Source organism: Rana temporaria, chromosome 3, assembly GCF_905171775.1.
Source record: "Rana temporaria chromosome 3, aRanTem1.1, whole genome shotgun sequence".
Classification (NCBI taxonomy): Eukaryota; Metazoa; Chordata; class Amphibia; order Anura; family Ranidae; genus Rana; species Rana temporaria.
This window is the reverse complement of record NC_053491.1, coordinates 222,277,838-222,300,487: the sequence shown is the minus strand read 5'-3', so window position 1 is coordinate 222,300,487 and position 22,650 is coordinate 222,277,838. Positions and strand designations below refer to the sequence as shown.

At 40.0% G+C, this 22,650-nt stretch overlaps 1 protein-coding gene across 16 annotated transcripts in view; it reads left to right on the top strand.

Moving 5' to 3' along the window:
- The first annotated feature begins 702 nt into the window (after positions 1–702).
- Positions 703–22,650, top strand: part of MYBPC1 (myosin binding protein C1) — a 168,326-nt gene continuing 146,378 nt past the window's right edge. For all 16 annotated transcript variants that reach the window (XM_040344311.1, XM_040344310.1, XM_040344309.1 and 13 more), the window contains exon 1: positions 703–849. In XM_040344311.1, coding sequence (XP_040200245.1) covers positions 825–849 — 25 coding nt within the window. In that variant the 5' untranslated portion in view covers positions 703–824. The remainder of the gene's footprint in view (positions 850–22,650) is intronic.

Genomic DNA, 22,650 nt, shown 5'->3' with positions numbered 1-22,650 from the left:
TTTTTTACCAGACAAGAAACAGGAAGTAGGCTGTATAAGGTATTTACTGGCAGAATTTTTTTTTATATTTGTTTTACTATCCAAAGTTAAAACAACAAGGGCAGAAGATTTAATAGATGGAAAGATGAAAAATGACTGAAGTTCCATTTTAAATATATAGAACTGTTTTTTATAAGTTTGTGGTGTCAGACAGAAGTAGTCAAATGAGGCAGGACTGAGCAGCTTCAAGACTGGGTATAAAAATACTAAAAAAGGTCTTGTATAAATCTCATAACTTGTCACGGATTTGTATTACTTTATGGTAATATTAACACTTTTGCATTGCTTAAAAGTATTGTTTACCTCTAAATGGTGTGTGACACTGTGCTGTAAGTTTTCTGTCTAGATTTTATTCTGTTTTAACTACTCAATCTCTTAAAACAAAAGACTGAAGATATATCTAGCAACGTTAACTGGTACCCTTTAATACCATCACTGATTCCTATCTGTTGGTGTGAGCAGCTGAATTTAGAAACTCAGAGATGTTCTCATCAGCCACATGAGATGCAACAAAGATTCTTTCCAAAAGCTGAGAGAGGCAGACCGTTCAGACAACAGATGCGAGAGTTCCCATAACTGTCACTTTTGTGCACATTTGCATAGTAAACAGAGGAGGTGCTCTCTGATTGATATCTCAATGCTGTATATAAAGTGGAGGAATTCCTCTCCGCCTCTGCTCTCAGGCTGATCTTCTTCTCTCTTGTGTGTCTACCTGGCTGCTGGTAAACTGGTTCTTGTTTTCTGGGAGGTTCAATACTCTTTTGGAGTAAAGAGTCATTGATAAAATGCCAGAACCAACCATGAATACAGGTGAGCGTTACTCATTTTCTTGCTACATCTAACAGTTTCCAGCGATAAGGATATATCACAATTAACCCAAAGCAAAAACAGCCAGTACTGATCAGGCACATGGCATTTATTAAACAGATCCAAAAAAATCACAGCTTCTTCTGCATGAAATTAATAATAGGCTATTCCATTGTAATATCAATGCTGTATAATGATGTGTGCATCAATTTTTGAAGTTGCGTGCCTTTTTTTTTTTTAGATAAGATAAATATGTTGGTTTTATTCCATGATATTTGCTTGGCTGCATGGGCTTCAATGTTCTGTCTGGAGCAACCAGATGGAAGCTGAAACTGCTTTATCTCATAGTGTCTCTTGGCATGTCACAGGGAAGAATAGGCTCTGATGTACTATGTATAGGACTTAAGCTAAGCACACACATGGCAGCAATTCACCCAATACAACCAAGCATCACATATACAATTCTTCAAATCTTAAACCACCATATAGATACCTACAGATATCCTACCACCTATACATTCATCTACACCCCTTATTTCGAAGACTTGGATTTCCACTGTTCCATGTTTAGGGGTAGATCCTTAAAAGAATTACGCCGGCGTATCTCTTGATACGCCGCGTAATTTCAAATTTTGTGCGTCGTATCTTTGTTTTGTATCTGCAAAATAAGATACGATGGCATCTCGGATGGATCCGACAGGCGTACGTCTTAATAGGCCGTCGGATCTAAGATGCAATTTTTCGACGGCCGCTAGGTGGCGTTTCCGTCGAATTCTGCGTCAAGTATGCAAATTAGCTAGTTACGGTGATCCCGGCGCATTTTTTTACGTTGTTTGCTTTTTCCGGCGTGTAGTTAAAGCTACTGTTATGAGGCGTACTCAATGTTAAGTATGGCCGTCGTTCCCACGTAGAAATTTGAAATTTTTACGTTGTTTGCGTAAGTTGTTCGCGAATAGGGATTTGCGTAGAATGACGTCACCGTCGTGAGCATTGGCTTGTTCCGGATTAATTTCGAGCATGCGCACTGGGATACCCCCACGGACGGCGCATGCGCAGTTAAAAAAAACGTTGTTTACGTCGGGTCACAGCGTATTTACATAAAACACACCGCCATCACAGAGATTTGAATGGCGCGCCCTTACGCCGCCAAAGATACACTACGCCGCCGTAACTTATGGCGCAAATTCTTTGAGGATTCGAAAAAAAAATAAGTTACAGCGGCGTAGTGTGTCTTAGATACGCTGCGCCCGGCGGATTCTTGCGCGAAAGTACGTGGATCTGCCCCTTAATCTTTAATGGTTTTAGAAAAAATTCCAGCAAAGTAGTAACTATTCTAAAAAGGTCACACAATCTTCATTTTGAAATTATCAATTGTAATCATTCTTTGCGCCATTCAGGAATGCTGAAAGATTTTACCCAAGCTTTTTTTTTTTACTTGTTATTGGAATGTCAGTGAGGTTATGACCACCATAACAAAAATAGAGTCTACTTAGTTAAAATCAAAGAAGAAAGGAGGAAAATAAGTTGTTGCCGATAGCAACCAATCAAGTTTCACCTTACATTTTCCTAGAACATCAACAATTCTGATTGGTTGCTATAAAACAACCTCACATTTGTTTTTATTTTTTTATTTTCGTTTTAATAAAATCAGCTCCATTGAACTTTTTCTGCAAATCTACATACTCATTGATCCTACTTAATATACAGTCTAAAAATCACAATTAAGGTTGTAGAAACTGTTGAATAGTACAATAGCTCAACCATAGTTAATTACTAATGTGGACAATAATTTGTAATAACTCACATCAACGGATTCCTGTCTTGCTAACTCACACTAAAATAGTCATATATACATACTTCCCAACTTTATGTGATGGGAACGAGGTACATCTATTAGCAAAAGTATGTAGGCATTGGACACACCCCCTGTCACGCCCCCTTAAAGGAGAATTGTACAAAAACGTTGGTTAGTTAAAACCACAAGTGCCTTTTTTTAACACTACTATCCCTTTATATTGGCTTTTGAAATGTACAGATGTACCAATTTAGAAATTAGATGAATGGTTTAGCACTGTAAAACACTGTTTGAAAGACAAGAAGTGTATTTTATATACGACTATAGAGATCAGACCAAAATGAGGGATAAATGAGGAGGAAAGATGGATAGAGGGACTTTGTTCGAAATGAGGAACAGTCCCTCAAAGTCAGGGACAGTTGGGAGCTATGTGTATGTCTAACTTTAGTAGAAAAAAACTTGTTACCAGATATCTAAAAACCTATCCAGCATGAGCACTGTCTAAACAGATGCTATAATCAAAGCAATCTCTGTGTGTTTTATTGGAACAGTCAAGATACCATCAGAAATGTCCACTGCTATTTTATCAAAATGCCAATTTGGTTAATGTCACCAAAGTTTGTAGGCTTCTTCATTTTCAGTTTAGCACACTTCTTGTGCAAAAAAAATATTTTTAGACATAAATCTATGTAATACTTTAATACAGTGATTAGCCCCTTTGCAATTTTAGGGCATGATATGTAGGCATGCTTATTGTTTGGTGAGTAGTTTAAAATAAAGCTCTGTATTCTGCTCTGTGATCTTTCAGAGCATGCCACGAGGAGTATCTTCCACTGCAAAGCATTCCAGGAGATTATATCAGAATCCTTATATCCCACATTGGCACTTTAAATATTCAGCTCTAGCTTTGTGACTCTGAAAATATCTGTAACAGGCAATCTCTTGGCTCACAATTCTGACCAAACATAGCTAGCTTGAGCAGTATTATAAATGTCCTAACATTGTTTATTGCCCATACCATGCAGAGTGGCTATTCTCATGTGTTGGTTGATGATGATGTCACAGCTTTATAGACAGATGTCAGAATCGGGTTGACAACAGTAGTAGCCTGCTACATCGAAACCAATTTTATTTGGTTAAATTGAACATCTTTTTCTTCTTTTTTTTTTTTATATGTTTGACTGATTGGCAGATGTATTGATTATTCTTTTTTCTTTAATTTATAAAAGTAAAGTATAAATCCTTTTTGATACATGTACTAGAGATAATTTTTATCTGGTTTTTCACTAGACATGGAACATTTAGTGCAGCTAAACTCAGAATGGCTTTAAATAGCACTTTCACGAGCTTATTATTTACAGCAACCCCAAAAAAACAATCGGACTGATCTATGATCATATATGACTGTGATTTATCAATGGTCTTGACATTGTTTCATTGAATATGTCTGTTTGTGTTAAATGTTCTAGGCAGTATTGGGAAAGTCAATCTCCTTTCATACAATACCTTTAAATTCTCCCGAAATGTACAAATTGTGTCCACCATGTGATATGAGCATAACTGCGGAGCTAAAAATCTACCACAGTTTCAGCAAGTATTATGAAGTAGTTCACAACCTAGGAAGGTGTGCAAGTACCATATTGTAAATATATTATTGTGCAGAAATTCAATGTTCTGATACATAATATTACTAAAATATGGAAAACTGATATTAATAGCAGTAGTGACATATTTACTGTATAAAGCCAAATACATTTCTTAGGACTTTTTCTTTTAATGTTTTAGCCGCGATTAGGTTACTTTTTTTTTTTTCACAAAGAATTGCAATTGATGTCTATGGCCGAACGCCAATGCCGCCTGAAAAAAAGGGTCCGGGACTTGTTTTCAGGCGGGAGGCGTACAGCGTTTATGAGATGTGAACCATCTCATAGACATCAATGGCAATTCTCCCCTCCAGCGGCACGAGCGTCGGGCGTCGGGCGTTTTGTCGCCAAGGTGTGAATGGAGCCTTAAACGATTGATCAACGTTGACACTTGTTTGCAAAGTGTGACTGCTTTAACACAAAATATGGGGCTTAAAATGATTTGACTAGTGTCCATGCTACTCTAACAAATTTTGATGTTACCTTAAGTTAAAACGCTACAAATGTAAGTGAAGCTGACCTGGTTTATGAGGTAACAACAGTGATGTGCAAGTATCTTGTGTTGCCAGCACACAATGTTCGCCTTCCAATCAATTCCTGTGCCTGTACAGTCCCTTGGATTCTAAGCCTATGCTGTGAACAGGGCTTCAACCTCTCACTAATGCTGGATTAAGTTCTGCCCCATCCTGGCACTATGCCTCATTCCTGTCATTAGCTGTCAAAAACAGAGCTTCTACTGAATACTGTTGTTCCAGAATTAGACCATTGAATGGCAGGGGGACTGTATTTATGTTTAGAGAAAAGTCTAGATACAGAGGCTGATTTACTAAAGAAGTTGAACATTTTCACTGAGTACATTGTAGCTATGTTCAGATGAAATCCAATTACATGATTGGATAATTGAGGTGAATCTTCACTCAATTTATTGAATAAAGAATCTCTATCCCCTTTAGTTAATGACCCTGTTTGGGATCCAAGGGGAAAAAAGGGATTTATTTGAAGACTAACAAAGGTACATATAGGCAAGATAAAGTTCTGCACTTCTGCAGAAATAGTTGTTTAAGCTTTGTTTAGGGCAGATTAGGTGGATTTTAACTTGTTTTTAATCAGTAGCTACCATTGATTGACATTTACACCAACATTTAGTTAAGGCAAAAAATAATTTATTATTATTCAGAATTTATATAGCGCCAACAGTTTACGCAGCACTTATAATATTTATATATACAATATAAAGGGGACAGAACAATTACAATACAGTTCAATACAGAAAGAGTGGGCGGGCTAAATTAGTATTTATTATTGCATAAATTATTTCTAAATTTGGATGGATAATACAATAATAATTATCATCATCATCATCTTTCTGTCTAGGATTATACATAGCGAGGCTTGTAAATACATAGGGCTAGATTCAGGTAGGGGGACGTAAGTTTGTGCGGGCGTAGCGTATGTAATTTACGCTACGCTGCCGCAATTTAGAGAGGCAAGTGCAGTATTCACAAAGCACTTGCTCCGTAAGTTGCGGCGGCGTAGAGTAAATCTGCCGGTGTAAGCGCGCCAAATTCAAATTGTCAAGAGGTGGACCTGTTTTACGTAAATAAAACATGACCCCACGTAAATGACATTTCTCACGAACGGCGCATGCGCCGGCCGAGAACTTATCCCAATGCGCATGCTACTAATCACATCGCAAATAGTCAATGCTTTCGACGTGAACGTAATTTACGCAAAGCCCTATTCGTGAACGACTTACGCAAATGACGTAAACGATGCAAAATTCGACGCTGGCCCGACGTCCATACTTAACATTGGCTATGCCTCATATAGCAGGAGTAACGTTACGCCGGAAAAAGCCTTACGCAAACGACGTAAAAAAATCCGCCGGGCGCACTTACGTTTCTGAATCGGCGTATCCAGCTCATTTGCATATTCTACGCTGAAATCGACGGAAGCGCCACCCAGCGGCCAGCGTAAATATGCAACTAAGATACAACGGCGTAAGAGACTTACGCCAGTCGGATCTTAGCCTAATTTCGGCGTATCTTGCTTTTTGAATACAGAAAGAATATATACGCCGGCGCAGCTTTGAATTTACGCGCCGTATCAATAGATACCCAGACGTAAACTCTTGCTGAATCTAGCGAATAAAGTTTTACCAGCTTTTGTTGAGTATATAGAAATCTGTGTTTTGGGCTATATGTCCTTTAAAATATACTAGACTGCACCCATAACGGTTTAAGATTTCTTGTCAACTTTAGATGTATTTCCTCTTCTATAGTTCATAGCAGCCTATAGTAAGATTTCTCAATACTGTGCTCTGTCAGCTTCCACTTATACATTCTGGAAACCTTGTGACTTCTTATAACCATAGAGCAGGGATATGCAATTAGCGGACCTCCAGCTGTTGCCAAACTACAAGTGCCATCATGCCTCTGCCTCTGGGTGTCATGCTTGATGCTATCAGAGTCTCGCTATGCCTCATGGGACTTGTAGTTTGGCAACAGCTGGAGGTCCGCTAATTGCATATCCCTGCCATAGAGTCTCTACTCTTCAATGGTCTACCCCAGAAGTTTCTTAACTGTGCCTAGAGACCCAATATGGAGTCCACACACCAATATTTTAGATCCACAAATAATTTAACATGCCGTTTGAAGCTAATGAGAATTCAATTTTTTTTTGGTCACTATACCAATTACCATTTGGGAGCCTAGAAAAGTAGCACGTTGTATTTCTGGTCAACAATGGTTTTAAAGCCCAATTAAAGTCACAAATATACTGTACCTTAGTAGACATTGAATGAATAGCTTCTGTTTTTATGACTTACCTCCACTTTTCTGATACAGCAGTTGCGTAGTGTGTGTAAATATGACTGTGCAGTCCAATGGGCAACAAAGTTAACCACCTCAATACTGGGCACTTCCATCCCCTTTCCTGCCCAGGCCATTTTTTATCTTTCAGCGCTGTTGCACTTCGATTGACAATTGCGCAGTAATGCAACACTGTACCCTAATTATTTTTTTTATCTTTTTATTCACACAAATAGGGCTTTCTTTTGGTAGTATTTAATCACTGCTGGGATTTGTATTAAAAAAAAAAAGGAACTGAAAGTTGTGATTATTTTTTTTTATATTTTTCTGTCAGTAAATTTTGTATATAAGTAGTTTTTCTCCTTTGCTGATGTGCACTGATGAGGCTACACTGATGAGGAGGCACTAATATGCCACACTGATGGGCACTGATAGGTGGCACTGATATGCGGTACTGGTGTGCACTGATAGGCAGCAGTGGTGGGAACTGATGTGCAGCACTGGTGGGCAGTGATAGGCAGCACTGATGGGCTGCACTGATGGGCACTTATTGGCATGTATTAGGTGGCACTGATGAGGAGGCACTAATATGCCTCACTGATGGGCACTGATAGGTGGCACTGGTATGTGGCACCGGTGGGAACTGATAGGTGGTACTGGTAAACACTGATAGGCAGCAGTGGTTGGAACTGGTTGGTAGCGATAGGTGGCACAGATAAGCAGCACTGATGGGCGGTGCTGATGGGCACTGATGGGCAGCACTGATGGGCACTGATGGGAGGCATTGATGGGCAGCACTGATGAGTAGGCACTGATGGGCACTGATGGGAGGCACTGACTGGCATTACTTATAGGCACTGATTGGTGGCACTTATGGGCACACATTGGTGAAACTTATGGGCACTGATTGCTGGCACTGCTGGGGCTTTCCTGTAACCAGAGCACTAAAAAATATAGTAGATCAACCAGCGCAAATAAAACCTAAAAATACAGCAGCTAGAACACTGAAGGTCAAAATATCACATCCCAAATTTCCTGTAACCAGAGCACTGATGATCAGTGCACTGATTACCTGCCCAGGTCTCCTCTGTGGGGAGATGCCGCTTATTGGCACTCCTCGCCACACACTCTGACAGTTTGAGGCAAGGAGAGCCGATTCACGGCACTCCCTTATTTACATGTGACCAGCTGTGATTGGACACAGCTGCTTACATGATTAAAGAGCCACGGCCCTTTACAGAGATCAGAGTCGCGTCTTGTCCTAGCAACACACCGCGGCTGCAATCACCGCACTGCAAGCCCTATCTGGTGTGCCATCATATGACGTCCTCCCAGAACGAGAGCCGCACCATCCCTGTCATTTGACAGTGGGCGGGCAGCAAGTAGTTAAAGTGATTGTAAACTCTGTTACGCCACTTGTGGCTTACCTGTAGGTACTGTGAATATCTCCTAAACGTGCACAGTGACATCAATGACATCATCTGCTCATGCGCTCAAAAGGTCTGGCTTAAAGTGTCAGACATTCAGAGCCTGTGCCTGAAATGGCGGCTCCAGTGCACATGTGCTAAAGTGACATCATTGAAGCTCCAGACACTCACAGCGCCAAAGCCATAGAACCCGTAAGAAACACAGGCGGAAAATCACAGCCATCTCAGCAGTGAGCGGGCACCGCTGGAAGGGCTACGCTCTAAGGTAAGTATTTCATAATATGCTAGTATTGCATACTAGCACATTATGCCATTGTCTTACAGGTTTTTTCAACCACATTAAGCTCTGAGTAACAGTGACTGTTAAGACCTGTACACACGATCGGATATCTGATGGAATCTAATCCGATGGATTTTTTCGTCGAATATCCGATGAAGCCGACTTTCATCAGTCTTGCCTACACACCATCAGTCAAAAATCCGACCGTGTTCAATGCGGTGACGTAAAACACAACGTGCTGATAAAAATGAAGTTCAATGCTTCCGAGCATGCATTGACTTGATTCTGAGCATGTGTGGATTTTTAACTGATGGACTTAGGCCCCGTACACACGGCCGAGGAACTCGACGTGCCAAACACATCGAGTTCCTCGGCCAGTTCAGCCCCGAAGCCGCCGAGGACCTCGGCGGGCCGAGAGCTCCCATAGAACAACGAGGAAATAGAGAACATGTTCTCTATTTCCTCGCCGAGGTCCTCGTCGGCTTCCTCGGCCGAAAGTGTACACACGACCAGTTTCCTCGGCAGAATTCAGCCAGAAACTCGGTCGGAAGCTGAATTCTGCCGAGGAAACTGGTCGTGTGTACGGGGCCTTACACACAGACGATAATTTTTTTTCTATCGGTTTTTTATCCATAGGAAAATTTTAAACATGTTCTATTTTTTTTTCACCGATGGAAAACAAACCGATGGGGCCCACACACGATCGGTTTGTCAGATGAAATCGGTCTGTTTTCATCAGACAAACCGATCGTGTGTACAGGGCTTTACTCTGCCAGCAAAGGGCACAGATCCCTGCAGTATGAGGTCTGGAATCAGAATTTGTATTGAGGTGAAAAAAGTATTTAGGCAAAAATCATAACATGACTATAAAGAAACCTATCATATTTCAATTTGGCTTTAAAATCCAGGTCACAATTAAAAGCAATTGCTTATTGTTTTAGGGTGTAATGATACTTTGTGCACCTTTAAAGGTGGTTTATTCCTAGTATTTTTAGATTAGACCTATAGAGAGATAGCAACACTGCTTGTCAATCTGGGGTTGCTGGTGGCTCTCAGTCCAGGATGTAATAACTGGGGCTCCTGACTATTGGGAGCCATTTTCGATCACTACGTCAGCTATGACATAATGATAACATGTGGGCTTAAGGCTTCATTGAGAAAACAAAAGCCTTCAGCCTAATAGACACTGCCAATTTCAGTTTGCAGTGGCATCCGCAGTTGAATGTGTTTAACATTTGTAACTATCAGACACAATTACAGTTTTAAAATAAATAGTCAATTACATAAGGAAAATGTAAAAAAATAATAATACATTTTTGCACACTTGTCAACCTATAATTAAAAAACAGAGCAGGGTTTTGTTAAATCTGCGTACCAAATAAATGTCCTTAAAAATATATGAAATTGATTTAGGTAGGCAAACTATATTGTTGTAAAGGGAGACAAATAAGCCTAGTACATTTGGCTTGTGTGTTGGGCTTCTGTCGAATGAGCATGCTGGAAACCAGCAGCCTACAGGACTCCCCTAGTCAGCTCAACAGGGCAAATCACTGTACTAATACTTCTCCAAGCTAGTAGTGTGTACTAGACTTAAAGCGGAGGTTCACCCAAAAATCAACTTTCTGCCATTAGATCCAGCATACTGCTGACATCTGCAGTATGCTGGTTTTTTTTGTACTTATCGTTTTATCAGCCGTTGTTATCCGGCTCCGAGCGGGGATTTCTGCGGGGAATAGGCGTTCCTAAGCCAAGCGGATTTGATTGACTGGCAGCTAAAGCGCGTCACGCCTTCCGAAAATACCCGAGGTGACACTTGGGTGTTTACGGCGCCTGCGTCTGCCATGTAGAGCTGACTTCGCAGGCGCCGTAAACACTCGAGTGTCACTTTGGGTATTTTCGGAAGGCGTGACGCGCTTCAGCAGCCCGTCAATCAACTCCGCTTGGCTTAGGAACGCCTATACTCGGAAGGAATCCCTGCTCGGAGCCGGATAACAATGGCTGATAAAACGATAAGTACAAAAAAAACAGCATACTGCAGATGTCAGCAGTATGCTGGATCTAATGGCAGAAAGTTGATTATTGGGTGAACCCCCGCTTTAAGAAAGACACAGGCTGACATGGTTATCTTTGGCCTGGATTGTATAGGCATTAATGTTTCAGATAACACAGAAAGAGTACACAAGACACAGGACAGTTTTAAATTTATGACACAATCAACAGGTATTTTTCTGCACTTACCTAACAAACATAACAAAATACTTTTTATGTATAATTAAATAATCAAAAGGTAGCAAATAACAAAGGTTTATTGTTAGGGCTTACATACACTTTAAACATGTACTATGCCTATCTACAAAAGAAGAGCCAGTACATGTATAGTTGTGGCCAAAAGTTTTGAGAATGACACAAATATTAGTTTTCACAAAGTTTGCTGCTAAACTGCTTTTAAATCTTTGTTTCAGTTGTTTCTGTGATGTAGTAAAATATAATTACACGCACTCCATATGTTTCAAAGGCTTTTATCGACAATTACATGACATTTATGCAAAGAGTCAGTATTTGCAGTGTTGGTCCTTCTTTTTCAGGACCTATGCAATTCGACTGGGCATGCTCTCAATCAACTTCTGGGCCAATTCCTGACTGATAGCAACCCATTCTTTCATAATCACTTCTTGGAGTTTGTCAGAATTAGTGGGTTTTTGTTTGTCCACCCGCCTCTTGAGGATTGACCACAAGTTCTCAATGGGATTAAGATCTGGGGAGTTTCCAGGTCATGGACCCAAAATGTCAACGTTTTGGTCCCCGAGCCACTTGGTTATCACTTTTGCCTTATGGCACGGCACTCCATCGTGCTGAAAAAATGCATTGTTCTTCACCAAACTGATGTTGGATTGTTGGAAGAAGTTGCTGTTGGAGGGAGTTTTGGTACCATTCTTTATTCATGGCTGTGTTCTTGGGCAAAATTGTGAGTGAGCCCACTCCCTTGGATGAGAAGCAACCCCACACATGAATGGTCTCAGGATGCTTTACTTTTGGCATGACACAGGACTGATGGTAGCGCTCACCTTTTCTTCTCCGGACAAGCCTTTTTCCTGATGCCCCAAACAATCGGAAAGAGGCTTCATCGGAGAATATGACTTTGCCCCAGTCCTCAGCAGTCCATTTACCATATTTTCTGCAGAAGATCAATCTGTCCCTGATGTTTTTTTTTGGAGAGAAGTGGCTTCCTTGCTGCCCTTTTTGACACCAGGCCATCTTTCAAAAGTCCTCGCCTCACTGTGCGTGCAGATGCACTCACACCTGCCTGCTGCCATTCCTCCGCAAGCTCTGCACTGGTGGCACTCTGATCCCGCAGCTGAATCCTCTTTAGGAGACGTTCCTGGCGCTTGCTGGACTTTCTTGGGCACCCTGAAGCCTTCTCCACAAATGCAGAGGAAATTTTTGTTATGGGATTAAGTTAATTTTCATGGCAAAGAGGAACTTTGCAATTAATTGCAATTCGTCTGATCACTCTTCATAACATTCTGGAGTATATGCAATTTCCCATCTCAAAAACTGAGGCAGCAGACTTTGTGAAAATTAGTATTTGTGTCATTCTCAAAACTTTTGGCCATGGCTGTACATGTATATTATTGTCAGCAGTCACTTTGCTGGAACATGATCAGCTCTTCTTTGTGCAGTCATCTACACAGGCTAATTGGGAATTTCATCCTAATGTTGCTGAAACGTAGGGTATGAAGCTTCCCCAAATGGAAAATGTGCAAAGAGGAGTGTTAGCAAATCATCTGCTATTGACACATCTAAGGCCCCATACACACGATAGAATCTATCCGCAGATAAATCCCATCGAATGGGTTTCAGCGGATAGATTCTATGGTGTGTACACTCCGGCGGATCTTTTTCCGCGGATAAATCTCCCCTGGGATGGATTCCAGCAGATCGGATATTTGCTGACATGCACAACAAATCCATCTGCTGAAGTCCATCCCAACGGATGGATCCGCTCGTCTATACAGACTCACCGGATCCATCCGTCCAAAGGGATTCCCCGCACGCGTCGTAATGATTTGACGCATGCGTGGAATTCCTTATATGACAGCGTCGCGCCCGTCGCCGCGTCATAATCGCGGCGACGGCGCGACACGTCATCGCCAGAGGATTTCCGCGCGGATTTCAATGCGATGGTGTGTACACTCCATCGCATAGAAATCTGCGGAAATCTTTGAGAGGATTTATCCGTGGAAACGGTCCGCTGGACCGTATCCGCGGATAAATTCTCTCGTGTGTATGGGGCCTTAGATCTGAAGCCAGTCTTCTTCAACTATCTTATTAGCATGGTCTACAAATTACATCCTGTATGAATCCTCTATTCACCTGGGATGCGATAACTGATATCTATCTATGAACAAATCATATTTAAATGATCGTTGACATGTGCAAAATGTTTGGCATAATAATTACCTTAGAATACACATTTCAGTGGATTCAGATGGATTGCTATTGGGTTCTCCAAAGGTTATCAGAAAACTAACATGTGATTTACTCCTCATGTGCTCAAAAAAATGAAATATTAGTTGTAGGTGGATTTGACATTAATTAATCACATGATTTGATGTTATTTTGACTTCAGCTTGTTTAATTAAGCTTTGAAAAAAAAATGGAAGCTGCTTGGTTTTCTGTGCAGAGCTGCACCAGATTTTGCATTCTCGAGTATCAGTAAATCAACCCCTATGTGTACAAACTCCTACTCTATAGTCGGCTATTTCTCATCTCTAGTGTACCTGGGACTAGTATGTTTCGAGATTGTATCCTCTCTTTGTCAATGTACATAACTACCGTATTTAAGATTAAGAGAAATTTAGAATTTAAAAACCAAGCAAAACTATGGAGAAAAATCTTACAGACATGATACATTTTTCATATATTTTTGAGTGCTAAGGGCAGACTAGACAATCTAGAAGTATGCACAGATGGACTGAACTGAAATTACCTGTACATAGCTATAGTCCAGTGGTTCCCAACCCTGTCTTCAAGTACCCCCAATAGGCCATGTTTGCAGTTTTTCCTTTATCTTGCATAGGTGCTTTAAATTAGAGTCAATGGCTTGGTATTTTGGACATCTATTTTATCTGAGAAAAATTCCCAAAACATGGCCTGTTGGGGGTACTTAAGGACAGAGTTTAAAAGCACTGCTATAGTATAGCGATGACTTTCTACAGTTTGGAATCTATTAACTTGAGAGAGAGCTCTGTCCACGGGCAGCTATAACCTAGTTCCTCACATCAAACACACCTCTGGGTGTGTCATATGCCTGATCCCCTGTATCGTCCTGTAGATGGAACCATCCATTGGCTTCTACGTCACAACAGACCCTGATGAAAGAGTTTTCCCCCACCTCCTGTGTTGATAGGAAGGTGTCAGTTCTGGTTGCCCTGACAGGACAATGCAGTAATCACGCCAGATAATCACACAGATAATAATATGCAGTTGGCAGAGGCTTTAAGCCTTGCTTGTTAACCGCTTGCCGACCAGCCGCCGCAGTTTTACGGTGGCAGGTCGGCTCGGCTGCGCAAAATCACGTAATATTACGTGATTTTGCATCTCAGCCACTAGGGGTGTGCGCGTGTCTGGCGGGCGCGATCACCGCGGGGCACCCGGGATCGCTCGTTACAGAGCTGGTGTGTTCACACACACAGCTCCCGGTCCTGTCAGGGGGAGAAATGACTGTTCGTCTGTTCGTCTGTATGAACAGCGATCTGTCATTTCCCCTAGTCAGTCCCACCCCCCCTTCAGTTAGATCACACCTAGAGAACATAATTAACCCCTTCCACGCCCCCTAGTGTTAACCCCTTCCCTGCCAGTGGCATTTTTACAGTAATCAATGCATTTTTATAGCACTGATCGCAGTGCCGATAAAAATCGCTGATCGTCGCCATTACTAGTAAAAAAAAAATATTAATAAAAATGCCATAAAACTATCCCCTATTTTGTAGACGCTATAAATTTTGCGCAAACCAATCAATAAACGCTTATTGCGATTTTTTTATGTAAAATATGTAGAAGAATACGTATCGGCCTAAACTGAGGAAAAAAAATGTTTTTTTTATATATTTTTGGGGGATATTTATTATAGCAAAAAGTAAAAAATATTCATTTTTTTTCAAAATTGTTGCTCTATTTTTGTTTATAGCGCAAAATATAAAAACCACAGAGGTGATCAAATACCACCAAAAGAAAGCTCTATTTGTGGGGAAAAAAAGGACGCCAATTTTGTTTGGGAGCCACGTCGCACGACCGCGCAATTGTCAGTTAAAGCGACGCAGTGCTGAATCGCAAAAAGTGGCCCAGTCATTGACCAGCAAAATGGTCCGGGGCTGAAGTAGTTAAATGAGAATTTTTAATACAAAAATTTTCAGGTTCCAGGTCCTACCCTAAACTGGCACCTATGTTAACTTCAAAGAAAACCTGAGAAAGCAAAATTTTTTCTTATGATCTTTCCCTATACTAGATCAGGAGTGATTGGGAAACAGACACGTCCTGTAGAACCTTTTTCTGACTAAATGTAGAGGTAAGAGTTTTGGTAATGGAAGACCAGAGAAGAAAATGTTGCAATAGTGAAGGCATAAAATCATGAGGATACAACATTTTGGTAGTCTTTTGAGTTAGGAAAAGGGGTATTATACAAATGTTACATAGTTACATAGTTACATAGTTAGTCAGGTTGAAAAAAGACACAAGTCCATCCAGTTCAACCACAAAATAAATAAATAAATAAAATAAATAAATAAACAAACAAAATAAAAAACACAATACAATCCCATACACCCAACTCCATACCCACAGTTGATCCAGAGGAAGGCAAAAAACCCCAGCAGAGCATGATCCAATTTGCTACAGTAGGGGAAAAAATTCCTCCCTGATCCCCCGAGAGGCAATCGGATTTATCCTGGATCAACTTTACCTATAAATGTCAGTACTCAGTTATATTCTGTACATTTAGGAAAGTATCCAGACCTTTCTTAAAGCAATCTACTGAGCTGGCCAGAACCACGTCTGGAGGGAGTCTGTTTCACATTTTCACAGCTCTTACTGTGAAGAAACCTTTCCGTATTTGGAGATGAAATCTCTTTTCCACTAAACGTAAAGAGAGCCCCCTTGTCTTCTGTGTTGACCGTAAAGTGAATAACTCAACACCAAGTTCACTATATGGACCCCTTATATATTTGTACATGTTGATCATATCCCCTCTTATTCTCCTCTTCTCAAGAGTGAATAAATCTAGTTCCTCTAATCATTCCTCATAGCTGAGCTCCTCCATGCCTCTTATCAGTTTGGTTGCCGTTCTCTGCACTTTCTCCAGTTCTCCGATATCCTTTTTGAGAACTGGGGCCCAAAACTGAACTGCATATTCCAGATGAGGTCTTACTAATGATTTGTACAGGGGCAAAATTATATCTCTGTCTCTGGAGTCCATACCTCTCTTAATACAAGAAAGGACTTTGCTCGCTTTGGAAACCGCAGCTTGGCATTGCATGCCATTATTGAGCTTATGATCTACCAAAACCCCAAGATCCTTCTCCGCTACAGATCCCCCCAGTTGTACTCCCCCTAGCATGAATGATGCATGCATATTCTTAGCCCCCAAGTGCATAACTTTACATTTATCAACATTAAACCTTATCTGCCACATAGTCGCCCAATCAGACAGAGCATTGAGGTTGGCTTGTAAATTGGAGACATCCTGCAAGGACGTTATTCCACTGCATAGCTTGGTGTCATCTGCAAAGACAGAAATGTTACATTTGATCTCAGACCCAATATCATTTATAAAGATAATAAAAAGTAAGGGTCCAGGAATGAACCTTGGGGTACACCACTGATAACCTTTGACCATTCAGAGTAAGAATCATTAACCACGACTCTCTGAATTCTGTCTTTTAGCCAGTTTTCTATCCATTTACAAACTGATATTTCCAATCCTGTAGACCTTACCTTACACATGAGCCATGTGTGCGGAACTATATCGAACTCTTTTGCAAAATCCAAATATACCACGTCCACAGCCACTCTTCTGTCCAGAGTTTTACTTACCTCTTCATAAAAGGAAATCAGGTTTGTCTGACAACTTCTGTCTTTCATGAATCCATGCTGTCTGTTGCTTAAATTGTTTTTTTCCAGCAAGACCTCATCCATGTGGTCTTTTATTAAACGTTCCAGTATCTTCCCAACTATAGAAGTTAGACTAACAGGTCTATAGTTACTTGGTAAAGACTTTGTTCCCTTTTTAAATATGGGCACCACATTGGCTCTACGCCAATCCAGTGGTACTATTCCTGTCATTAATGAGTCCCTAAATATTAGATACAGTGGCTTTGAAATTACAGAGCTCAATTCTTTTAGGATCCGTGGGTGGATGCCATCTGGTCCAGGTGCTTTATCCACCTTTATTCTGTCTAAATATTTCTGGACCATATCACTTCTGAGCCATTGTGGATTTGGGGCTGTGTCACTACCACTCCCATTTTGGACATGAGCCCCTCCCCCATGCTTCTTTGTATACACAGAGCTGGGGCTGAAGTGGTTAAATGAGAAGAAAGCATTTAATAAATTTGCCTTCTCTTTGTCTCCAGTCACCCACTCTAGATTATTTTGTAAGGGGCCTACATGCTCAGACTTCACCTTTTTACTATTAATATATTTAAAGAATTTTGGGGGGTTTGTCCTACTATCTTTTGCAATCTGTTGTTCGTTTTGAATTTTTGCATCCTTGATTTCCTTTTTACATATCCTGTTATATTCTTTGTAACATTTAAACGACACTAGTGTTCCTTCATTTTTATATTTTTTAAAAGCTATTTTCTTATTGTTTATAGCTTTTTTAACCTTGACCGTGAGCCACATAGGTTTTATTTTTAGCCTTTTAAACTTATTGCCCATGGGAATATACTTTGTAGTGAGTTCATACACTGTCTTATTAAAGAATTCCCTTTTCTGTTCTGTGTTCATCGGTGCCAATATTCCCTCCAGTCCAAATCCTGGAGAGCAGCCCCTTATCCTTGGAAAATTTGCTCTCTTGAAATTGAGTGTATTTATCTTTCCTGCATGTATTTCTTGCTTATAGTTAACATTAAATGTTACAAAAATAGCTAATTTATCTTCACCTTAATGACCAGATTTTTGATTGACTTTACTTTTTTGTTGTCTGCCTAATTTTAATTATTTAGTCATATCTGTAAAATGTTTAATTTGTTTGGGAGTCCATAATGTTCTAATGGGTGTATGAGGCATATCCTGTCTTTTTGGCCATTTTATTTCTGGCTATCTATGAATATAGATATCTATGAATAGTATAGAATAGTATAATTAATGTTTACATAAAGGTTTCCTATGGATTTGGTAAGATTTTCCCTTTTATGATCAGTATACCTAATTATCTAATAATATTAGCAGAAAATAATACAAGAATACTTATGGGATCAATGGTTTTAGGCCCAAAAAAATGCTCTACCACTCCAAATCAATGCACACTGAAATGTATCACAATTCCACAATAAATTACAAATCCTCTTGTGGATGTTAGTAAGTCTTAACACCTATTACTCTATTAACAATCACACAACATACCTCACCTTCAGTGGTGTATTTAGGTTTCGTGCTGCCCTAGGCCTGACTAAACTCGTGCACCCCCTAATTTAAATATGAGCCACCTCTTCCTGTCAAGGCCACTCCCCTTTCTGTTTAAGACCCGTCCTGAAATTTTTGAGTGGGGACACTAGTTCTTAGGGCTTGGGGGGGGGGGGAATGGATTCCCTTAATTTGCATAGATTTCCTCTCACTTCCTGTTTGGCTATGGGGCAGGAAATTAAGGGAAATCTCTGCAATGGGACGGAGATGGTAAAAAATAAACTAACATGGGCTATAACCCTCCCTTACTCTATTCTAAATGAAAAAAAAAAAGTGTTGCCTATAGATCTACTTTAAGCACAAATTTCTGATAATTTTATGGAGAGGACTAAGAAGATATAACCATGCCAATGTTTCAGCAGAAAACATATAGCACAGTGAGGAAGGTTTGTGGTCCAGGATGATAGGACAGTCAAAATTAGAAGCAGCTTGTGTTACACTAACAGTGTAGCGCAAGTCGGCAGGGACTCTTTTCGTGCTGCCCCCCTGCAAAGTGCTGCACTAGGCCTGGGCCTTGTTGGCCTAGGCCAGGATACAGTCTTGCTCACCTTACTGATTTGTTTTACTAATCTCTTTTGCAGTCTGCAAGAATATGGAATGAAATTCCTTTTCTACAGTATAATTATATCTGATAAGAGGGATTAGCTGTTGCAAGCAGAAAGAGCATGTTTTTGTTAAATATTCGTCATTATTTAAGACAATAGCAGTTAGAATATCACACAGCCAGAGTATCACATAAAATATTATAATTTATTATTTTTGCAGTCCAATGCTTAAAATGGACTTGGCCTAGGAAGTATTTTGTCATGTAAAAAAAACTTTTTTTGCAAGTTTATCTTTTTTTTTTTTCCCAGATGAATGATCTAACCTTTGTTCGGGTATCATCTAGGGTTGGCTACATCCTAAACTTAAGTTACCTCTAGAAGGATGCAGTTGTGTGAATCCTGGTTTATGAGCAGTAGGCTTTATGTTCTTGGCTGCGTACAGTATATGCATGGTGGTGTTGATTTACTAAAGGGAAATACATTGTTCACTTTGCACATAAAGTTGCAGTCCTCAAGAAAATGTTTCCCCATGAACTAGTGAATGCTGTGCAAGGAAAATAAATTGGCAGTATATTTGCTTGTGCATGATTGGATGATGGAAACAGCAACTGCACATGCAACATCGATAGTCTATTTGCCTTTCGTAAATCAACCCCAGATTCTCATATATTTCAGCCCTCTGTTGCTGCTAATGTAAAAATCAACCATATTCACACAGTTCAGTTTTTCTTTCAACCTCCCATTCTATCATTAGTCACTGTGAAAGTACATCACACTCACACAGCTAATACCCCTCTGCTTATATATTTTGTAACATATTAGTGTAAACGTGTATTTCAACTTTACACAGACCAGCTCCTCTGCTGCCTCCTACCCTGTTACAATCTACAGTTCAATTGAGTAATTACCTGGTGCTCCATTTTTTTTATATTTTTTTTGGGGGGGGGCATACAAACAAAGCCTCAGGCTCTAATTATGTGCTTAAAAAAAAATATTTAATCCATGCGTCCAGGCACATGGATTAGTGGGGCACCGCCACTGTATCCCTTATGGATGGGCCACCACTGGTAATCACTAAGATAAAAAGTCCTGTTTTGGTCTGAAAGGGATGATCAAGAAAAAATGTGCAAAAGTTTTAACTTTTTATTCTTAATTAAACATCATTGGCCCTGGCTTGTATTTCTTATGGTAAAATAGCTATCAGAAGCTCTTTTGACCTTGTGAGGTTTACAAAGGAACAAAATGTTGTGAGGCTTTGATCAAAAATACCATCACAGATATAAAAAAAAAACGTGCTTTCCCCTGACTATGCAATTAGTTGACATTGATGTGTTTTGGGGATTTTTTAGCTAATAGATTTTTAGTTTTCAAGAAGTTTGAGATAGGTGACTTTACAAGGATTTGATCAAATTATCTTTTTGTTATTATGATTTAAAATATAAAAAAAGCAAGGTAAAAATAGTATAATCAAGGATATGATGTTAGAGTTTTATGCCCTTGTTAGATTTGGCTGTGATCCGATTAGGTGAGTCTGGTATAACTTTAATGAGAGATCTGTCAAATCATTTAAATCTACCATGTAGTACATTAATATTAGGGAACTTTGTGCCCCTGCATCCTATTCCTATGTAGTGGTTCCAAGATTCCAAGAGTATCTTTAGACCACATCATGGTGGACAAGTCAGTGACCCAATGTGCTAATGGATTTATTATTTGTCAGTCTTGCTTATTAAATTGTGTTTGGCCTTGAAACTGCAATAGATGACCAGATTATATGGTGTAGTTAGATGATGAGAATTAAATAAGGTGATTTCTTGTTCAAAGATTTTATTGAAAATAATACATTAATGTACAGTTGCTTACAAGACTCAAACCAAGTTATGGTGCAATAGTAATAAACAGAATTTAAGAATTATATAGAGCTCATTAAGATTGTAGTAACATACATAGTCTCTCCTATCTCCAGGAGAAATTATACGCTTAACGGCTCCAAAATTCTACATTCGGAGTGATTGTTGACAAGCCGTTCTTGTAAAATGTAAAGAAAAGTAAGATTAAAGACCCGAACACACAATCAGGCTTTTGCCCGGCCAAACTCACATCGGAATTCAGACGAATTCCATTGGAGTAAAAGAGAACATGTTCTCTATCTAAACTCTGATGGAATTCCTCTGAATATCTGATGGAATTACTCCGATGGAGCATACACACGGTCGGAATTTACGATAGAAAAAGTTTGTCTGACTTTTTCCATCGGAAATTCTGATTGTGTGTACGGGGCTTTAGAGTAGAGTTGAAAAAAGAGTAGGTAGAGAGAAAAAGGTAAGTAAAGGGATGGAGGGTGGAAAGTTTGGAGTCAGGCCTCGTACACATGACCGTTTTCCTCGACAGAATCCATCAAGAAACTTGGTGGCAGAGCTTTTTTGCAGAGGAAAACAGTTGTGTGTATGTTTTTCGTCGAGAAAACTGTTGTGGATCTCGACGAGCAAAAAAGAGAACAAGTTCTCTTTTTCTTTGTCTGGAGTCTCAATTTCCTCTTCGTGTTTCTCATCGGGCTGGTTTACAATGAGAAACACGTTTGTGTGTATGCTTAGAAACCCGCGCATGCTCAGAATAAAGTATGAGACGGGTGCGCACCTTCGGTAAAAGTAGCGTTTGTAATGGAGATAGCACATTTGTCACGCTGTAACAGACTGAAAAGCCAGAATTGTCTCTTACCAAACTTTTACTTAAAGCGGAGGTTCACCCAAAAATCCACTTTTTGACATTAGCTGTAGCATACTGCTAACATCTGCAGTATGCTGTTTTTTTTTACTTGTAATTATCGTTATATGAGCCCTTGTTTTCCGGCTCCGAGCGGGGAATCCTGCGGGGAATGGGCGTTTCTAAGCGAAGAAGAGTTGATTGACGGCTGCTAAGGCGCGTCTTGGCCTCTGTTTAATCTTCAACTGCCATGATGCTGCACATGTGATCAGTTATGACACCAGCCATTGGATGGTTTGACAGTTTGGTTGAGAGCACAACCAATGTGACAGTTAGCATTCCCGGCATGCCAGGAATGTAACTGCTTTTTCAAACTGTTAAATTGATGGGTTTACTTCCGCTTTATTAAGGATGCTGGAAAGTTCATTTTGAGGGTGAACCTCCGCTTTAACACGCAGTAACATGAGATTAGCAAAAGCAGCTCCAAGGGTTGTGCCAGTGAAATCGAACTTCCCCTTTATAGTGCCGTTGTACGTGTTGTACGTCACCGGGTTTGAGAACGATGAGATTTTGTCTTGACAGTGTGTATGCAAAGAAAGCTTGACAAGATTCTCGACAAGCCTAACAAGGAACTCGTCGAGGAAAACGATGTTTCTTTTACGACGAGTTTCCCGGTCGTGTGTACGAGGCCTCACTCTCAGATCAGGCAGAGAAATTTAGGTGATTTAAATAAATACCTTTTTATAGTATTCAGAATCTTCTTGAAATAAGGAATGAGGTCTGCTCATGGGAAATAATCAGTTACTTAAAGAGTTTTTTTTTTTGTTTTCTTTAATTTGATTGATTAGATTTAACAATTTTACTAACTGCTAGTTAGGAATCATAAGCACAATTTTCCATACCTCACCAATCAATAA